At 37.4% G+C, this 21,707-nt stretch overlaps 1 protein-coding gene across 3 annotated transcripts in view; it reads right to left on the reverse strand.

The window, feature by feature from the left end:
- Positions 1 to 21,707, reverse strand: part of MSH3 (mutS homolog 3) — a 178,482-nt gene that overhangs the window by 126,949 nt on the left and 29,826 nt on the right. For all 3 annotated transcript variants that reach the window (XR_009054434.1, XM_057740289.1, XM_057740281.1), the window contains exons 9-10: positions 3,180 to 3,292; positions 553 to 667 (exon numbers count right to left, since the gene is read on the reverse strand). Coding sequence is in view for 2 of the 3 variants with exons in the window: in XM_057740289.1 (XP_057596272.1) it covers positions 553 to 667; positions 3,180 to 3,292 (228 nt within the window). In the remaining variant the exon portion in view is untranslated. The remainder of the gene's footprint in view (positions 1 to 552; positions 668 to 3,179; positions 3,293 to 21,707) is intronic.

The following is a 21,707-nucleotide window of genomic DNA, read 5'->3' on the forward strand; positions in this document are numbered from 1 at the left end:
GTAGAATACAGAAAGGCAAGAAAATTATTCTGCTACCCTTTTTTTATTCCACTGGCTTTTAAACTAGCATTTTCCTAGAATGTCAATCACCAGCTTTTAAATCTCTCAACTCTACAAAATTAATCACTCTTTTAAAAAGCTGTCTATGTTAGCAGCTGTCCTCTTTATCTTCAACTTTATAGTCTATGAAATAAGAACTGAAACCAAGAACAAGAAAGGTGATGAAGCTTTATGAATGCTTTTAAATACCACTTCTTAATACTACTTGTTAACTATACTTCAGTATAAAGCACAGTTTTATATTATAGTCAACACTATAATACATTCAATAGCTATCATGAATACAAACTGACAGAATTAAGCTTTCTATTAATTTTTACATCAATTAATATTTTTAATATTCTTCAGTAACAATAGCATAAGCTCATTCTTGCCCCAGAATAGAGCATTCTATTGACAGCAGGTAAACTTCTGAGTATAGTACTTACCAAATTCAAGTTAAGAACTGTTTTTTAATATAACACCACCCTTTATTTTTGAGAAATCACTTACTTGGGTTTGGAAAGCACCTTTTCCAAGTTAAATTCTTTGAGGTATCTTATTATGGCAGCCAAAGAGCAAATCACAGGCTTCTCCAAGTTAATGATGCCAGAAAAACTTTGAGAATCTAAAAAAACAGAATATATACCTTCATTAAAGTTATCACTCATCATTATTAAAAACAAACATTAAGTCAAATAAAATTTAGTTTATGATCACTGAAATAATAATTTAGACAGTTATCTCCTAAAATTACCCTTCGGAAAAATACAGAAGATTACAAATACCTATGGTATGGAAAAAAGGGCATTTTCTGATGGTGGATGACCCTTCTTTGGAGAGCAACAGAGAAATTATTCTCAAAGTGTAAAACGCTCATCCCCTTTGACCCAGAAATACTCCAAAATGCTTGTTAAAGACGTGTATACACAGAAGTGAGTTGAAAACTCTTTTGTAGTAGTAAAAACTTAGGGACAACTATTTGAACACCAAAAAGGTATTAGCTAAATAAATTTCAGTACATCCAGATTATTATGCACCTACTAACGGGAATGACTTTCCCATCAGCTTTCCATCTGGTCTCCCACCTTTGTCCCTGTGCCCTTGTAGGGTGTTCTCAACAGAGCAGCCAAAGCAATCCTTCTTAAAATGTACATCATTAGATTACTTTACTTACAAATCCTCCAACATCTCCCAGCTCACTGAGGGAAGCAGCTCAAGTCTGTACAGGGTCTGAAAGTCCCTACACAACCTGCCTTCCATCTCCTTTCATCTCTGAGCTCACCTCCTAACATTCTCCCCCTCAGTTACTGTGTCTCAGCGCTCAGCCTCCTTGTTGCTCTTTAACCTCACCAGGCACTTCACATATGTTGTGCTGTTGTCTCTGCCTGAAACACTGTTCCTTCACACGTCTATGCGATTTTCCCCCTTAACTCCTTTAATCTTTGTTCAAATCTTTGTTCAATTACCATTTTCTCAGAGTGACCTTCCTTCACCACTCTATTTAAAGACGCACCTCTTCCCTGCCTTTCTTTACAGTACTCATCGATTTCAAACACTATTTTATGGTACACCTCTCCCTATTAGACTCAAAACTCCAGAAGGGTAGGAATTTTTGTGTGTTTAATTCACATACATACAATGCCTCAAATAGGCATTCAACAAAAATTAGTTTAAAGAATAAATCCAAGTTATATTTAAACAAATATACAGAACTATGTACGCATGTTTATGTGTAGATGTGTACATTGAAAAATTCTTAAGGATTTAAGGGAAGGGACTTTTACTTTCTTCCTTATACACAACAATGTTTTGACATTTTTTGCAATAGGTATTTATTGCCTTTAGAAAAAATTACAAGATATCCTCTACAAATCAGTAATATAAAATATATTACTTTCAACTATAGCTTTTTATAAAACCAAGATGTAAATGAAGAGTTAACAAAACTCTTTTTCCTTCTACTGAGAATTTCATCTTTTAGCTGATAAAGATGAAGTGCCAACATGTTAGGAGGTAGCATTGCACATGGTAAAAATGACCTGAAATTGGTAAATTCCATCTGGACTAGGAGGAATTATAAATACCTGATTCTAGAATTTTGGCCTTCCTTGAGTAGACTGACTCTTTGAACTTGGCATGTCCTTTGGAGAAATTCCAGCAAGAGATATGGTCTCCTGTAGGGCACGGGACTTCTAAGCCAGAGCAGATCCTGCATCCACCTGATGAAAGTCTGCTTTCTTTGCAGCTGAACTGTCACCAGAGGAGGGAGGGAACTGAAGCATCCAACGGCTCTGTGCTACAAACACTGCGAGGACTCCTCCCACTAAGAGGAACAGTGCCCTGACAGCAAGCTGGGTTTTCTGTCCTAGTGAATGTGATGCCAAGAGTGGCTTATGATAGTTTTGTGACTTAGTCTTGTCTTTAGTTGAGCATAAGATGGTGATCCCTTGGTGATATCTGGGACTGGTGTTGTAAGTGGATTATACTCTCAGACAATTGATTCAATTTGGCCAAGGCACCATGAGATTAAAAGGGATGCAGATAGAAAGGCCAACAAGACACTGGTGCCTGAGAGGGAGCTGGGGGAGGCTGGTCTAATGGTGAAAGCTCTGCAGCATGTGACAGGGGATAAAACTGGACCTTAACATACGCTAGACTGGCAGGAATGAAGGGTACACACCAAATCAAACAGATACTTGGCTGAGGAAATGTGAATTAAACAAATAACGGTGATGTAACATATTAAGACCCTGTCACCAATGTTCTGGTACTTTAATTCTGGCCATCAATTTTTAGACCTGCTAGTCTTCATTAGGAGACTTATCCAGATATTTCATAAAACTGCAAGGAAAATTATGGGCCATCTTTTAAGAGAAGCAAAAAGGATGGCTCTTCAGTAACTAACTTGTTACACTCCAATGAGTATGCCAAAACAATCAAGTTACTAAATGGTCATAACTTACAAAGAAGTAGCTGCAGCAGTGCTTCTGATGAGTGGAAGCATAGTGAACTCTTGCCTCTGCTTCTTCCAGTTATTTATTGGTATCCAGTTTTCATTAGACTATGAGTCAAACTTGCGCCTCTATCCACATCTCAGTTAAATTTGAAAACATGGCTAACATGTATAGAATACTTACCTTTGATGTCAACTACATCTTTTGCATAAAATTCTGTAATCTCTTGGAAAGCATGGCTATATTCAAAATACATGTTATCCATTCTTTCTACTCGAATTCTGTCATCCCGCACACTGAAAGAAAAAAATGAATAATTTAAAGATAATTATCCATAATCTGTGTTTAGGCCTTGACCTGACCAAAATAAATAAATAGAGAATTCCTTATTCTCTCTCAAGTTCAAGAGAGAAAGATCTAAGGGTTTCCCTGTCAAAAGGCCACATTTCATAAAATATTATTACTTTAACTACTGTATTTTATATCACCAGGCACATAGTGAGCACTTTATATATATGTTATCAAGAACTCATTAAAATTAAGGTCAGTTACTTTAATAAATACAAAAGGGAGAAAAATGGAAAAGCATCAATTTAATTGCTTCATTTGTTTAAATCCACTAGCAACAGAATACATCACTGAGTAATTCTTTCTTTGAAGTGGCATCTTTGTCTGGTTGGCTTTTTGCTAAGTCCGTTTCTTCTTCCACAGCCTCCGGTCAAATATAGTAAATTCCCCTAAGGGACCTAAGGGTCAACTCTATTTAAGTGGCTCTACGCTTCTTAAAAAATGCGTGTGTATACATATATGACCACATAAGTACATAAATGAAGTCATGAAATCATCATCCATGCTGGCAGTGTACTGTCTTTTCCATTTTCTATTTTGTTTGACTCCCTATTCCCCTCCTCTCCTCTCCTTTCCTAATCACCTCACTCCTAACCCCTGTTAACAGCCCAGGAGGAATCCGTCCTCATTTTTTTCATGTTCATATGGTCATACACAAGTATGTCATATACATACATACTCATATATGCATAGTTTTATAAAAATGGAATGACTTTATACAAACTTTCCTACATCTTGTTTTCTTCACTAAGTAATAACTCTTGGAAATCCCTCCATACAAGGGTGAGTCAGAAACGATCCTCACTCTGGTTATATTAAAGCTTCTGTAAATTCTACAGCCAGAGTGCGGATAATTTTTTTTTAATTTTTTATTGTTTATTGTTTACAATAAACTGCATATATTTAGAGTGTACAATTTGGTATCCCAATCTCACAATTCGTTCCCCCCCCCAACCCTCCCCGCTTTCCGCACTTGGTGGCCATACGTTTGTTCTCTACATCTATGTCTCTATTTCTGCTATGCAAACTGGTTGATTTGCACCATTTTTCTATAGTCCACATATATGTGTTAATATATGATATTTGTTTTTTTCTTTCTGACTCACGTCACTATGTATGACAGTCTCTAGGTCCAACCACGTCTCTAAAAATGTCCCAGTTTCATTGCTTTTTACATCTGAGTAATATTCCATTGTGTATATGTACTACATCTTCTTTATCCATTCATCTGTTGATGGACATTTAGTTTGCTTCCATGTCCTGGCTATTGTAAATAGTGCTGCAATGAACATTGGATCGCATGTGTCTTTTTGAATTATGGTGTTCTCTGGGTATATGCCCAGTAGTGGGATTGCTGGGTCATATGGTAGTTCTATAATTTTTCACTCACCCTCATATAAACTGACCTAGCTACAACTCAATCTTTTTAGTGGCTGAAAAATATTTGATAGTATGTAAAACCCATAATTTATTCAACCATTTCTTTACTATTGGACATTCACTTGATGTTAACACTTTGCCACATGTTGCTTTAGAATATTTTTATCTAAAAAAGTTACAGATACAGGTGTATCCTGTACACGTCGCTCTTCAGTCATGTTCACCTACCATCTTCAGAAGTAAACACTACCTTCAGTTTGGTGTATGTTACCACCATGTATGTTTTTACACTTTACAATATATTTTAGTATCTTTACATAATACACTGTATTATTTCATGTTTTAAATTTTATATAAGCAGTACTTTATTACACCTATCCTTCTACAACTTGCTTTTGCACTCAGTATTATATTTCTAAGATTTATACACGAAGACAGACATACCTCTTTTAAAATTTTCAATTATTTCTTATATTCGAGTAAATTTTTAAGATTTGCTTTTCAAATTTAATTCACCTGAATTTATTTTGGGGGATGGTGTGAAGTTAGAAACATACTTTTACTTTCCATATGAATATCAAGCACCATTTATAGAACATTCCATCTTCTCCTACTGATTTATAATGCTGCCTCTATATTTCTATATACGTGTGACCCTGTTTCTGGCTTCTACCCTATTCCATTGATCTTTTTGTCTATCTCTGTATCAGGACCACAGTTCGGTGATCTCCATGGCTCGGTATCAGTGCCTGTGGCAAGGCGCCTGCCTTGCTTTTCATGATTGTTTTGGCTACTCCTGGACTTTTGATTTTCTTTATAAATTTTAGGTTCATTTTGTCAAGTTTCACAAAAACTTAATTGGGCTTTTGACTGGATTTGCAATGAATTAATTTAGAGAGAAATGATACCTTAAAAATCAAGATATCCCACTGTTAAAGATGGCATAATATCTCTATTCATGTCTTTCATATCTAACAATAATGCTCTTTAATTTTCTTCATGTTATATATATATTTGGTTGTGCTCACTCTTATATATATTATAGATTAATACTACTGTGAAGGGAATCTTTTCTTTTATTACATTTACTAAAGGCTTACATTGGTGTACGTGAACCTAAATTTTTTATGTAGCAACTACACTAAACACTTTTCTTGTACTATCTACATATGAATTAATATCATCTGCAAGAAGAAAATTTCCATTTTTTTGTTTCTTTTTCCTATCTCATTACACTACTGGCTAAGACCTTCAGGGCTGTGTTGAACAAAGGTAATGCTAACAGGCATCCTTTGCTTTCTTACTGATACGAATGGGAATGCTTCCAAAGTTTCGACTCTTAAGTATGATGTCTGCTGTGGGTTTTGGAATAAATGACTTATTAGCCCAAGTTTGCTAAGTTTCCCAGTTTTTGGAAAAAAAATAGTCATAAAGGATGATTAAATCTTAGCTAATGCTCTTTCTACAGGTGTTAAAATGACCACACGGTTTCCTCACTTAATCTTGTAAGATATTATTCATATTTTCTGATGTTGAATGATCCTTGCACTCCTGGAATATATTATACTTGTCATGATGTTCTGTACTGCTTAAATAAAGTTATAAACTTGACTTCTTAGTGTTTTTTTTTCCCACAGAAAATCTGTGCCAGCATACCTAGCTCCAAAGGCTTTTTCTGTTCTACTGCATGACAGGCATAAGCTGCTTCAGGAAGAAATCTAAGAGGGAGTATTTTCTCCCATCTGTAGTGCTGAAGAGGATATTTCCACCTTAATTCAACAGAGAGAGGACCAGACTAACTATTGCAAATCTCTTATCAATGTTTATCTTCCTGTAAACACCCTTAATACCTGGATTTTTAGAAGCCTGCTGCAAAGTTATTTAGCAACTCCGAAAGCAATGAATGACCTTACATGAGTTCCACAGTGTTTTTGTACAAGTTCCTAGACTGAACACATGAGGCAGCTGGTAACTCAATTACTGTTCTAATTAACATTTTGTTTGAGAAGCAGATAAGGATTTAGAAACCCATTAAATTTGATAAAAAATAGACTTGTCAGTTATCCTTGAGGGTTTCATGGAAGCATTACAAGAGTGTCAAATTCAACATTCTGCAATCTGTACATTAAATACCCTCATGCAAACGTTTTCTTCCACAAACTAGATGGAGTTATACGTGAAATCGCTTATCTGTGTTTCCCTAGATTTCTTATGGTAAAATCAAATCCCTGTATCTTTGAAACAAAAGTCTCCTTGAAACACTGTATACATAAAGAGTAATATCCAACCAGAATTTTGTCAAACTAGATTTTAGTAAGATTTCTATATTCAACAGAGAACTGTCAATCTTGGTTTCCTCAAACTGCAGTCTGTGGAATACCTGCATTAGAATCACTTGCAACACACATTAAAAGCACAGATGCCACACCCTGAATGCATCCAATCTGAATTCAGCAGGAAGCTGGAGGAGAGGGGGATTTTCATTTTCAACAGGGTTTTCAGGGTGATTCACAGGCAAACTGCAGACTGAAAACACTCAGCTACATGAACAATACTGGCCGTCAAGGTAGGACTAGAGTACAAAGTAGAAATATAAATCTTCTCCAAAGACAGTCTATGTTTTTAGCTGCTCTATTAGAGGTATAAATATCTTCTCACCAAAAAAATGAAGTCCAAAAAAAAAAAAAAAAAATGAGGGAAGTCAATTATGGCCACATAATTGACCTAGGACTTAAAAAAAATATAAAAAACACCTTCCCACCCTCTACAGAGGCTGTTTGTGAGCAGAGCGTGAAGCCTTCTGAACGGAAAGGAGACTGAACGGAGGCTGTGCTCCTCCATGGGCCTAGGGTGGCAACTGCCCTTCTGCACTCGATGGGAGGAGTAATGTCAGCACGTGAGTCTCAGTCACCACAAGGGGCATGCAAACATGGACTGTTTTAAGATTTCTAATTTAAAAAAATCCTTTTCGGGGACTTCCCTGGTTAAGAATCTGCCTGCCAATGCAGGGGACACGGGTTCAAGCCCTGGTCTGGGAAAATCCCACATGCCACGGAGCAACTAAGCCTGTGCACTACAACTATTGAGCCTGTGCTCTCGAGTCTGTGAGCTGCAACTACCGAAGCCCGAGCGCCTGGAGCCTGTGCTCCGCAACAAGAGAAGCCACCGTAATGAGAAGCCTGCACACCACAGCAAAGAGCAGCCCCCGCTTGATCCACCTAGAGAAAGCCCATGCACAGCGAACGAAGACCCAATGCAGCCAAAAATAAGTAAATAAATAAATTTTAAAAATAAAATAAAAATTTAAAAATTTAAAAAATCCTTTTCACATGTTACATGCCTCTCCGTTGCCAAATATATTGTTTTTGAAAAAATAAGCAGCGATAAAACTCTCAACAAGGGTGACGCGTACACTAGAAAAAAGGGGGGGAGTGGATTTTAGACCCAGTAATTTTCAATGTCAACTTGGACATAAAATTGGTGATTCTCTGGTGTTAAGTAACAGACTACCTACAAAGATTTTGATAATGTTAAATTGTGACCAAATGTCAGATTACCAATTTTATGATCTATGTTGACTTTAGAAACTAATTTTTGTAGATAAAAAGAGCCTTGTTAAAGGCTGACAACCTACTCTAGGAAAACTAAAGGCTCTTCTGACAATGTACTTACAGATAATAATAATACAGATTGAGTTTGAAGTTTGCTGAATGATTAATTCTGTCCTCTGAGGACAGAATGAAATAGAGAGCCAGATTGAATAAAATAGACTATGTAATATAATTACAATGTCTCTATATTAGAATTAGGATGACATTCATTAATTTACTACTGCTTATAATAGGGAACTATCACCTCTTTCTTAGAAGACTGCGGGTATGATGTCAAATTATAAAGACAACCACTAGAACAAAAATATCAGAATAATCCCAGAAGAACAGCAAGGAAAACAGACCACGTAGTGAAAGTTTCTTCAAAAGATATAAAAATAGAAAACTAAATATGGACAAACTAATATCAAACATATCTGCCATAATGACAAGTGTCAATGGGCTAAACTCACCTATTTAAAGAAAATTAACCTCAAACTGGAATATAAAAGAAGAAAAACTTTCTTCACTACCAATAGGAGCAAAGGTTAGAAATAAAAGGATGGCTGGAAAAAAACTATACAGCTGGATATATTAGACTAGTGCAAACAAAAAGCAAGCATGGGACAAGATTTTGTTATCAGGCAAGATAAAATTGAGGACAAAAAGCATTATAACAAGACAAAGAGAGGGACTTATGGATAAAAAGGACAGCATGGAAGAAAAGCTTTTCATCCCATATCCTTACAAGAGTTACAGATTTTTGAAGCACTGGAATATACTACTTACTCAAAAAATAAAATTGTTTAAGAAAAGAGAAAGAAAAGGAAAGACCAGATTACAGGATTTACACAGGAGCTCCCAGGAGAAGATGTTTGTCCAACTCCCTGGACTTAAAACCTGGAAGGCTAGGAGCCCAGGGAATGGAGTGGCTGCAGCCATTCTGCCACCTTGTGGAACAGGAGAAGGGGACAAACAGCGGAAGGAGAGACAGAGAAGAGCCCCTAAGTCCAGCCACGCCCAATTCCAGCCTGCCTTCAAGCTCTTCATTTACGTGAACCAATATGCTCATTTTCAACTTTTAAAAAAACAGTAAGAACTCACTAGAAAGTATAGGGTTTTCAAAAAGAAAAAAAAGGAATCTTTTGCTGTCCAGAGAAGGAAGTAGACACAATCACACAGACAGCATCTTAGAAAGATGGCAGCCTCTACTGTTGGCCAGGTGAGCAACAGTGAACTGAGGTGAGAAAGACCCAGTTTGACTTCAGCTGCTGAGACTGCTTCAGACCAAACCAAAAGGGAGAAGGAGTACAAGTCAGAGATTCCAGAGACCGGGAAGACCCCTGTGGTAACTTGGGACTTTAGCCAAGTTACCACTGAGGGCTAGAAATTAAAAGCAGATTTAGGGCCAAGCCCCTGCAGGGTTAGAAAGACCTGAGGTAAGGAAACACTGGGACCTAGTCCCAGAGGACAGGCCTGTCGGGGAGTGAGAGGAGGGACTGAGAATTTCCTCACTCACTGTGCAAACTCCATGTGGCCTCAGAGGAGGCCTAAGGCCCAGGAAGTAACCAAAGCCAGTATGAATGGCAGCTGTGTCTGCTGTTCAAAAGACTAAGACAGGAGATACTATTTCAAGGTAAGAAGTCAACATTAGGTAAACTCATGTCTTCCTAAATCTTTCTCTAGCTTTTGGTTTTACTTTTTCTTTTATAGTAGTTGTTACTTAAAGAGGAAAAAAAAAAAAAGGTAACACTCCATCAAAAAATTGCTCCTCTGTCTGGAAATTGCTAACCTGACAGGGAAGCACTTCTATCTGCAATGAGGTCAGAAAAACCAAGAGGATTAGAGTGCTCAAACTTGGGGAAGAGAAAAATGAAGGGGGAGGGAATGCAGGCAGAAAGCCCAAGGGTCTAGAGAAGGCATCATTTCTGCCTCTAGTCATAACCTCCCAGCTCTTCTCCCCTGACCCTGGAAATCTTCTCTAAGGATGAACTCCCTTGGAACAATATTTTAAACCTCCATCCTTTCTCAGTCTTTCAGCCCATCCCAATCCTGGGTCTTTTTACCACCCGTCTCCATACCCCCAGCCCTGAGCACACATTCTCACTCGACAAGTCAGCCAAGACTCACCTCCTCTAAGATGCTTTCCCAGAAGAATAACCACATGCTCGGATGGCCTGTGCTTTCTATTGGACGTGTGGGACTGTGGTTAGTAAAGTAATACCTTCAGAAATAAAGCTACTTTGTTTGAAGCACACATGCTTTTTGTCAGGAACTTTACTGCCCGAGATAGAAATACAAACTGTAATATGCATTATAAAGGAATGAAAGCTTCATGGAATATTAACCAAAATAATGTCAACTGTGCTATAAAACATTACTCCTCCTGAAGTCCAGAAGCAGAGGTGAAGGAAGGGAATGGTTGCTTCTATGTGTGTTTATATGAGACGCCATATAATGGAGTGGTTCACAGCCTATGCTTCAGAGCCAGGAAGTCTGCATCACATCCCAGTTCTGCCACTCAGCAGCTGGATAACCCCAGACTTAACAGCTCTCTGCCTCAGTTTCCCAGAAATCTGTATTAAAAGCATAGTAGCTCCTTCACAGGGCATTGTGAAGATTAAATCAGTCAATAAATACAAAGCCCTTAGAATAGCGCCTAATACACAGCGTTAGCTATTGCTATTATTATTAATATTATCACTGCTACTTAAGAATGAAACACAGCAGTCATGTGCTCAAAGAAAAAGGGGAAAGAGGGAGAGAGCTTTATAAATAGATGGAATTGGGCAGGACAGGCACAAAGGAAAGAACACGACAGCAATGAGAAATATTCTCAGTAGCTCCCAGGATGTGTCTCTAACGGCATCTTTTTCACTCCAGGGGAGCAGAGGATGAAGATGAAGGAAAGCTAGCGTGCGATTTCAGAAACCACTGCCCCTCCCCAAAATAACACCTCACCTACTTCTGATGCCTGAAATGCCTTTAAATAGACACAAAACATTTTCATTTCACAGGTAGAAACAAAAGTCGCTCAAAGGTCACTTAAACAGCAGTCTTCAAGAATGACAACACAAAAGACACAGGTTAATTTTAAAGTGTAACAGAAAAATTAACAAGTACCTAGACATATATACACTATTGTATATAAAATAGATAACTAATAAGGATCAACTGTACGACACAAAGAACTCTACTCAATACTCTAATGACCTATATGGGAAAAGAATCTAAAAAAGAGTGGAGAGAGAGAGAGAGATAACTGATTCACTTTGCTGTACATCAGAAACTAGTACAACACTGTAAATCAACCATACTCCAATAAAAATTTTTAAATAAATGAATGTAATGGTACAGCAAAAAATTACCAATTACCTAAAATGATACCAATTGTGCAGTATTTATGTGCTTTCCTAAATGTTCCACAAATGCCTTAGCTTAATTTCTCTCTCTCATAAACATACACACATACAGAATCATCTTTTTTATCTGAATCTCTAGCTGGGTCTATCAGGGAGAGGTTGGCACGGTAGGTTTCTGGAGCTCCCATGTGGTCAATAACTAAATTCTAACATGTAAATAACTTTTGAGGCAAAAAGAAAAAACAAAACACTTTTCAAAATGACATCTTATAATGTTAGTGTCTAAAACATCTACCATAGGAACATAAAAATCTAGGTCATTTCTCAAAGTCAAATTCAAAATGAAGCTTTTGACATCAACATAATTCAATGTGGATAAAACAGTCTTTTCACCAAATGGTATGGAAACAACGGGTAATTGTATGCAGAAAAATGAACTTCACCCCTTACCTTCACATGACTATGCCCAAAAAATTAAATCAAATATTTAACAGAGCTAAAACTAAAAGTTAAAACTATGAATCTTCAAGAAGAAAACCTAAGAAAAGCTTCATGACCTTGAAGTAGGCAAAGATTTCTTAGGACACAAAAAACACTAACCATAAAAGAAGAAATTGATACATTTGACTTACACCAAAATTAAAACCTTGTGTTCTTCCAAGGTCATTTAGAAAATTAAAAGGCAAGAAGCCACAGACTAGGAAAAAAATATTCACAATAAGCATATCTGACAACAGATATGTAAGTCTGACAATGGTCACAATCAAACAAGAAACCCAATTTTTTTTTTAACTAAAGTATAGTTGATTTACAATGTTGTGTTGGTTTCTGGTAAACGGCAAAGTGATTCAGTTATACATATATATATTCTTCTTCACATTCTTCTCCATGATGGTTTATTACAGGATACTGAATATAGCTCTCTGTGCCATATAGTAAGACCTTATTGTTTATCTATTTTATATACAGTAGTTTGCATCTGCTAATCCCAAACTCCTAATTTATCCCTCTACCACCCTCTTTCCCATTTGGTAAAAAAGTTTGTTTTCTATGTCTGCAAGTCTGTTTCTGTTTTGTAAATAAGTTCATTTGTGTCATATTTTAGATTCCACACATAAAGTGATATCATATGATATCTGTCTTTCTCTTTCTGACGTACTTCACTTAGCATGATGATCTCTAAGTCCATCCATGATGCTGCAAATGGCATTGTTTCATTCTTTTTTATGGCTGAATAATATTCCATTGTATAAATTACACCACATCTTCTTTATCCATTTACCTGTCAATGGACATTTAGATTGCTTTCATGTCTTGGCTATTGTAAACAGTGCTGCTATGAATGTTGGGGTGCATGTATCTTTTCAAATTAAGAGTTTTCTCTGGATATATGCCCAGGGGTGGGACTGCTGGATCATATGGTAACTCTATTTTTAGTTTTTGAGGAACCTCCATACTGTTTTCCATAGTGCCTGCACCAATTTACATTCCCACCAAAACTGTAGGAGGGCAACTGAATTTTTTTTTTAATGGGCAAAAGAAGATATATGAATAAGCACATGAAAACATCATTGGTGATCAAAAAAAAAAGTAAGTTAAAACCAAAATGAGACACTGCTTCACACTCATTATAATGGCTAAAATTAAAAACAAGGTCAACACCAAGAGTTGGCAAAGATACAAAGCAACTACAACTCTCATATCCTGCTGATAAGAGCATATAATTGGGGAACTACTTTGAAAAAATAGTTTGGCTATTTCTTATACAGTTAAATATACACTTATCCATACAGCCCAGCAATTCCACTCCTAGGTATTTACCCAAAATAAAATATACGTCCATAAGAAGACTAGAATACAAATGCGCTTGGCAGCTTTACTGAAAATAGCCAAAACTCAAATGTTCAGCAAGTGAATGGATGAATAAATTTTGTGGCAACACTACTGAACAATAAAAAGGAACTACTGATACACTCAAAACATGGGTGAATTTCATAGGCATTATGCTGAAAAGGGCTGGACATGAAAGACTACATTCTGTAATGATTCCAACTACGTGAAATTCTGTAACAGTCTAATCAGATCAGTATTTGTTTGGAGTAGGAGGTGGAGGTGGGGAGAAAAATGACTGTAAAGAACTTTCTGGGAAGATGGAAATGTTCTTTATCTTAATTGGGGTGGTGGTTATATTGATGTATGTATTCATCAAAATTGATTTGACTCATACACTTAAAATTAATTGTACTGCATGTAAATTATACTTGATTAAAGTTGACTAAAAATTAAATCTTTTTGATATTTGCCATATACAATTTATAGCTGAAAATATTCTATCAAAAAATCTGAACATTTAGACCAATAAATTCCTGTGCAAACGTGTATTTCAAATACATTTTCCGAATAAGATTCTAAGATCAGCATTTATTCAGCGAAAAGCAATGATACAGAGAAGTATCTCATTTTGAAGAAAAACATTTAACTTCAAAAGTACATTCCATATTTACATGCTTTGAGATGATCATAGTTTAAATGTCATCCATGACTTCATATAGACACAATCATCCCAACATGAAGCAAATCTTTACAACAAAATTTACACTTCCTGTGGTTCAGAGACTTTTTTTTAATCACAAAAATCACAAAATCATTACCCGACATTATGTGCTTTTGAGATAAAGTAAAAGAAATCCTACTTTTCTGAGAAATCTATAGTCTTATATAATCCTGAAGAGAATGATCAGCGTTAAAACATTCTCATCTTAGTGGAAATTCATCTCAAATGTTTTTTTACATGCATGATTAAAAGCATTCTCTCAGTGATAGACACAAAATCAAGACCATTTCACTCAGATCATATGCCTTTTGAGTTCATTAACAAGCTTGAGCCTGCCTCAGACAACCTAAAATAACCAAGCTTCCTAAACTAATATTTTTCTCTACAAATACAAACTCTGATACTATCCCCAGAAACAGCTGCTTCAAAAACAACAACAAAAACAAACCGACGATCTGGAATTCATAGCACACTGAATAACTAACCGACGTTTCCTTTGCAGTTCAACAAATCTTCACTACAGGAATAAATGGAAAACAAGAAAAAAGGAGTTCCTTGCTGTGTGTTATGCGCTGAATTATGTCCTCCTAAAATCCCTATGTGGAAGCCCTAACTCTCAGTACCTCAGAATGTGACCTTTTTGGAGACAGAGTTCTTATAGAGGTCATCAAGTTGACGTGAGGTCACCAGGGTGGGCCCTAGTTCAGTATGGCTGGTGTCTGGTGTCCTCATGAAAAGGGGAAATCTGGACACAGACACACAAAAGGCAGACAATATAAAGAGACGTAGGAAGCAGATGGCCATCTATGAGACAAGGAGAGAGGCCTGGGAGAGCCTTCCATCACAGCCCTGAGAAGGAACCAATCCTGCTGAAACCCTGATTTTGGATTCCTAGCCTCCAGAAGCGTAAAACAATATATTTCTGTTTTTATAAGCCACCCAGTCTGTGGTACATCAGTTCTAGCAAACTAAAAAAACCCTACTGAAGGGCTCAATACCTATTTAGAGATGCTTATAAATAAATCACTACCATACCAAGTAGACTGAGAGGAATTCTGTGGTAGTATCTGCCAATTTCAGGAGTGTAAATATTCTCACCATGACTGATTTTAAGCTACCAAAGCTTACCTGGAAGAAGATTCCATGGAAATATAACCATCTATTCTCACGAGTCACTACAAGCCAAATCTAGCATAGACCAACAACACAGGCATCAGTATTTAATACACAGGTGATTTCAATGTACAGCTAAGGCTAGAACCCCAGCTGAAAATTGCAAGACAGCTTCATAAAAGCAATAAGACTGTTAAAATACAGGCTATTTTAGAAGATAGATGAGGAGAAAACACACCACACCACATAAGAATAGCTTAAGAATGGCAGAAAAACAAGTGATGAATGAAAAAAAGAGCTAGTATTTACTGAGCTTACTATGTTCTATGCACTGTTTTAAACCCATTATACATATTAACTATCTTAATCCTCACTACTACTCTATGAAAAAGTTCTACTGTATACCTGGTTTTAAACAAGGAAGTAGGGCCACAGAGAGATTCACAAGATCCACAGCTTTAAAAATAAAAAATAAAAACAAAAAACAAACAAAAAAGAAAAAACAAGGAAGCTAGGATTGAAACACAGGTCGTCTGTCCCCAGATGCTGTACTCAGACCACTGTCCTATGCCATCTCTCATTGCATATGACATGTTTAGAACACAGCCGTTAGTCTAGTGCAGCTAGAGCCCAGAGAAAGGGACAAGGGACCAGATAGGAGAAAGCGTGCCACATTCCTGGCCTCATGTGACCTTACTTAAGCAATGGGTTTGCAACTCAAGCTCTTGTAAAATCAATCAATTTAACCTTCTTGCATAACTTGTTGTTTAAATACGTCCAATCAAATAGAAAAGTCTGAAAGTGAAAGTCTCTGTATAACAAAATCCACCACCTCCTTATTTATATGTGAAAATGGCATTTAGACACAAGATGAAGGCTGCTTAGCAGGCAACAGGCACCTGTCATCACTCAGGAGCAATCAGCATGGCCTAGAGCCTCTGAGAAGCAATGCAAGAAAATCATGCACATTCCCTAAGCCACAAAGAGAATTCTGGAAGATAAGGCTGCACTCACTCAGCTCCTGGGGCAAAGACAGCACCAAGCAGGAAAAGCCTACGTTTTCCACTTTTGAGGTTAGAGGAAAGACACCCACAAACACTTCACATCACCACAGCCCCAGGGGACGAATGAATTCCACTACTGTTTCCAACATTAGCCAGTAGTTAACTCTGGAATCGTTCTTTAAAAAAAAAAATCCTTTTTATCTATGCATTTGCAAGAGCATTGTAAAATATCAACACTTTGACAACGGTAGGATTTTAGTATATAGTATAATGGTAGGACTAAATAAAACACATATCCCTTAAGTAAAATCTTGGCATTGTCAATACAGAGGAAAAAAAGTGAAAGGAAATAAGCAAGCAAGTAACAAGAGGGAAGCTTCTCTCCTCTTAGAGGCAAATATTTTAATGCCCACAGGACCTTGGAACTAACCTAAAAAAGCCCTTTCCTCTGCAGCCCCAGGAAAATGACAGAATGTGCTGAGAGGCTAAGTTCTGTGTCTCTCTATAGCAATAAGTAGGTGGGAAGGAGGCAGAATATGACAATCGACCTGCAGGCCAGGCTGTTCCCACTGTTCTCCACAAGGGAGAAGAAATAGGATTTTATTCTGTATGGGTGGGCAGTCTCTTGTCTTACTCAATGTAATCACCCACAAGTAAACTCTGTGATATCCGGGGGTTGAGAGTTAAAAGTTACATAAAAGACTAAAGTATCCTTACCTACAAAGTAATTTATACATGAATGACTTCCTAACTTAGCAACTAGGAACTGCTTAAAAAGGGCAGTAATCACTTTACCAAGTACTTCCAAACTCCCAATATTTCAGTCAGAAGCAAACTAGTTTTTACATTCCTACTTGCAAAAGTTATGTCTGCCTCAACAGTATTAAGCCTGTCACTTTTCAGCTAGTTTGAAAAATGAGGCAGAAGAAACTGGACATCCAAGGAAGAGAGGCAACGGTCTGACTTAATTCCAGTAAATAGCTACTGATTAACAAAAAATTCTTTAAAGCCACAAGCCACAAGGAAAACAGTTTACATGACTACCCAGTACCCACACATAATGGTAGTGTATTACTCTTCTATTAATACTGTAACAAATTCCTACAAAATAGTGCCTTAGAACAACACACATTTATTATCTCACAGTTCTGCAGGTCAGAATTCCAACACCAGTCTCACTGGGCTGAAATCAAGGTACCGGCAGGGCTGTGTTCCTTTCTTGAGGCTCTAGGAGGGAATCTAGTCCTTGCCCTCTCCAGTTTCTAGAGGCCAACTAGGTTTCTTAGCTCATGACCTCTTCCTCCATCTTCTAAGCCAACATGAGTGGGTCAAACACTCACATCGCATCACCCTGACTCTCCTGACTCCTCTTCTGCCTCCCTCTTCCGCATTTAAAGGACTCGTGATTGTCGGGCCCACCTGGATAACCCAGAGTACTCTCCCTACCTTAACATCAGCTGAGTAGCAACCTTCATTCTCCCTGTCATTTAACCTCACACATTCACAGGTCCCAGGTCTGGGACATGGTATCTTTGCAGACAGACACACAGATACATGCATATATGCTACTAGATCACCTGTGTCTGTTTCCTCATTATACAGACTTTATACTTTATGAATTATATACTATTTACTATATAATAATAGTAATTACCTCAAAGGGTTGTTGTGAAGATTACATGAGTTAATACAACTAAATGTCACTGAATATACCTGGTATATATAAGAGCTTCATCCACCATTTTTTACAAACTCCTATTTCATTTTTGTTTAAACTTTTCTCTCATTGTAGAATGTATTTTCCCAACACTTGTCTAGTTAAGTTTTGCCTATGCTTCTAGGCCCTCTCTTGCATGAAGCTTCCCTACATTGCATAAACCTGCATTTGTCTAATACAGTAGCTGCTAATCACATGCAGCCACTGAGCACTTGAAATGGGGCTGATTGGAATTGATGTGTGCTGTAAGTGTAAAATAGACACTGGATTTTGAAAACTTTGTGAAAAGGAATATAAAGGTTTAATATATAAAAAACAATGTAACAGAGTTATATGTTGAAATGATATTTTGGATATACTGAATTAAAGTGTATTTTTTAAAATTACCTGTACCTGTTTCTATTTACTTGTTAATGTGGCTACCAGAAAATTTAAAATTACATGTGACTCACATTACATTTCTACTGAGCAGTCCTGCTCTACAAAGAATTGTCCTCTCCCTCTCATGTACTCTCTCAGTATTTAGTTTGCTTTCCTATCACACACACTATATACTCTGCTTCATACTGGAGCGATTTGTATATGTGCTGGCTTTCCAAACAAACGGGCAGGCTTTACTGGGCAAAGGTCATGATCTTCTAATCTCAAGAAGATTGTTCTAATCCCAAGAACAATAAATGTTTGTGAAGCTGAATGGAAAGAGAAACAGTATTTAGCTAATGTGTTTTGTATACGTTATCTGATTTATTGTTAACAGGAATGACCAGAAGTTGATCTGTCTTTGAAACACCTTTTTCTTGGGCTAAAGACATGATTAGGATGTAAAGCAAACGGAAAAACAAAGTTTCATAAAACAATACTTAGGTTATTACATACAACGTACCCATCTATCTTTGATTCTATCGTATTTCCTTTTTTTTTTAAAGTGGTAGTTGCAACCCATAAGACTGTTTTTATAGTCCACTAACGACTTGTGACCACAGTTCAAAAAGCACTGCCTTGATGGGTCAGGTGTAGGCCTCCTTGGCTGGACACAAACCATCTTAAAGATGTCACGTGATACTCAGCACTGCCCTGATCTCAATGGCCCCACCAGGTAAGGACTAACCCTGTGGCGTCGTCATGGTCCAACATGGCTACCAGAGAAGACATGCAGATCCACTCATCTTGTGTTCTCTCCACCAACCTTCCTGTCAGGGCTGAGGGTAATTTAGTACACAATCTAGTACAGTGTGTTCAGGGCCCATGCCCACTCCCATGAGACAAAGAGCACAGCTCAACCTGGCCAAGAGAGCTGATCAGAGCTGAAGGTACAAAGTAACAGAAAGAGCTCATGATGGTGCTGAGAGAACAAGTCCTAACATGTCAGAGTTTCCCCAGCTGCCAGTTGTCAGCGGGGGCGGGCCAAGCAAGCCTGAAGAAATGCCATCAAGCTCAGCATTATGTATATTAAATCAAATTATATATTGAATCAAATACTAGACAGGTATTTTCTTAAAGAAGGTGAAGGGAGGAGGGGCAAGGAAGGGAGGAGGAAGAGAGAGGTAGGGAGGAAAAATGGTAGAAGGAAAAGGCAAACCAGGACTTCACAGGCTTCTACTGCTCTAGGGATGAAGACTTGGGTTAGTGGTTAAAAAGAATCCAACAAAGGATGGGAGGGAGAAGAACTTCCTGGCCTGAAAATAAGAGATAAGAGAGTAATCTCAGAGAAATCAATAAAAATAATGGAAATTTGTAAGAAATCTCCTTTCAGCAGAAAGGTGTGACAGGAAGGAGGCACTGAAAAGACTGATGGGTAAGTCCGCACCCACAAAGGCTCAGACATGAGCAAGCCTGGTGGGGGGGCTCTGAACCGAGTTTTTAATTTAAGGTAGATCGTGAAAGGAAGCTTTGTTAGAAGGGAAGGAAGTGAGGGCAACCTCTACCTTGAAATACCAAGAGGGAAAGGGAAGAAAAATGACTGCAGAGATCCTAAGGACAGATGGCTACCTTTACTAAGAGTTCAATTAAGAAAAATTTTGTACTTCCTATTGCTGTTAGGTTACATCTTGATGGCAGGAAGTGGACTTACCAACATCAAATAGGGCTGGAGATCCAGCGGGCTTTGCGACTAATTACCTTGGTGATCATGTAACTCAGAATAAAATGTTTTAGTTAATTAGGAGACTTTATGAAATTAAATCTTCACCCCAAATGAACAGGTAATCTACAAAAATCAAGTGAAAGTACGGAAACAATTCTGCACATCTCACACAACTGCTTCCCCGCTTCCTGTCCAAGTGGACTGACCCCACCTTGGGAGTTCTCTGCAGGAACCATTCCTCCAGACTCCTCAAATGTTGTTTCTTCCTACTTGACGACTACCAATAAACCTATAACATGTACACCCCACTATTCTTTTCAAAGAGAGATATTCCTGAGGAGTTACACTCAATGAAAATGCACAAAGGAGCTCACTATTTAGATAAACCATACAACAAACACTCTTATAGAATATCTATTAATTTATCATGTTTTAAAATCTGGATTTTCATATATGAGTTAAAAGTGCTACCCATTAAAAGTGCTAGCTAGAGATGTAAAAACTACCTGTACCAAGAAAACTACTGAAAATACAATGGCACGTCTACCAGAGAAGGAATTAATATAATTTTTAAAAGGAAATCAATAGAAAACAGATTTTTAATATATTAAGGCTTCCTCTTTAAATGTCTGCCCTGAGACAAACATTTTCCTACTGTGTATGAGATTTATTTCTGCTACTTAATCCACTACCATCTCTACTACCACATCAATATTCTAATTTTGAATTTTCTAAATAGTAAAGTGAAATTATTATATAATAAACATAATGAAATAGAATGAAAAAGCTGACTTTACATTTTATCATCTACTCTAGAAACAAGGAATAAATAAGAAAGAGAAAAAAAAAGATTTCTCATGAGCATCACAACAGAAAAAGTTTCAAGTGCCAGAGATGAGGTTGGAAGCTTGTTTTCAAATGATAGGGAATTAATGCGGTCTTCCCAAAGCGAGCTGGGTGTACTCACACCATTCATACACACATTTATCATCATATATTATGCATGAATTTCCAGTTACTACAGCAATCCCTTCATCTTTATAAAACCCACATCATTTTTCCTAAGAAAAACAGGAAATATCCATTATTCTCCTTATCCCCAAAGTTACTTATTTAGTAATTCACTCATCAAACATTTATTAAGTACCTACTATATTCGAGCTACTATAACAGGTCATGGGGACACAAAAGATTATTATGACACAGTTTCTGCCATGAGCCATCCCTTCTCAGTCTCTTTCTGAGGAGACTCTTAATCCAACCCCTCCTTAATATTGCTCTCTCTCCAATGTTCCACCTCTTTCATTCCCACTTTACACAACCTTTCTCTCCAAACCTCACATCTGTCCTGCCTTAGGCTGCTATGCTCACCCTGGCAGTGAAGCCAACGAAACTAGTTTCTGTTCCCTGAGAAAACTACCCTCTCTCACACCCCCATCTGCCTGGCTGTCATTCTCAAGTCTCAATTCTGGCATACTCTTCTGGGAGGCCTCGCCTAACTCCGTAGGCAGAGCTTCGTGTTCTTACGCTACCAGTGACTCCATCAGACTGTAACATTTG

This window comes from Hippopotamus amphibius, chromosome 1, assembly GCF_030028045.1.
Source record: "Hippopotamus amphibius kiboko isolate mHipAmp2 chromosome 1, mHipAmp2.hap2, whole genome shotgun sequence".
NCBI lineage: Eukaryota > Metazoa > Chordata > Mammalia > Artiodactyla > Hippopotamidae > Hippopotamus > Hippopotamus amphibius.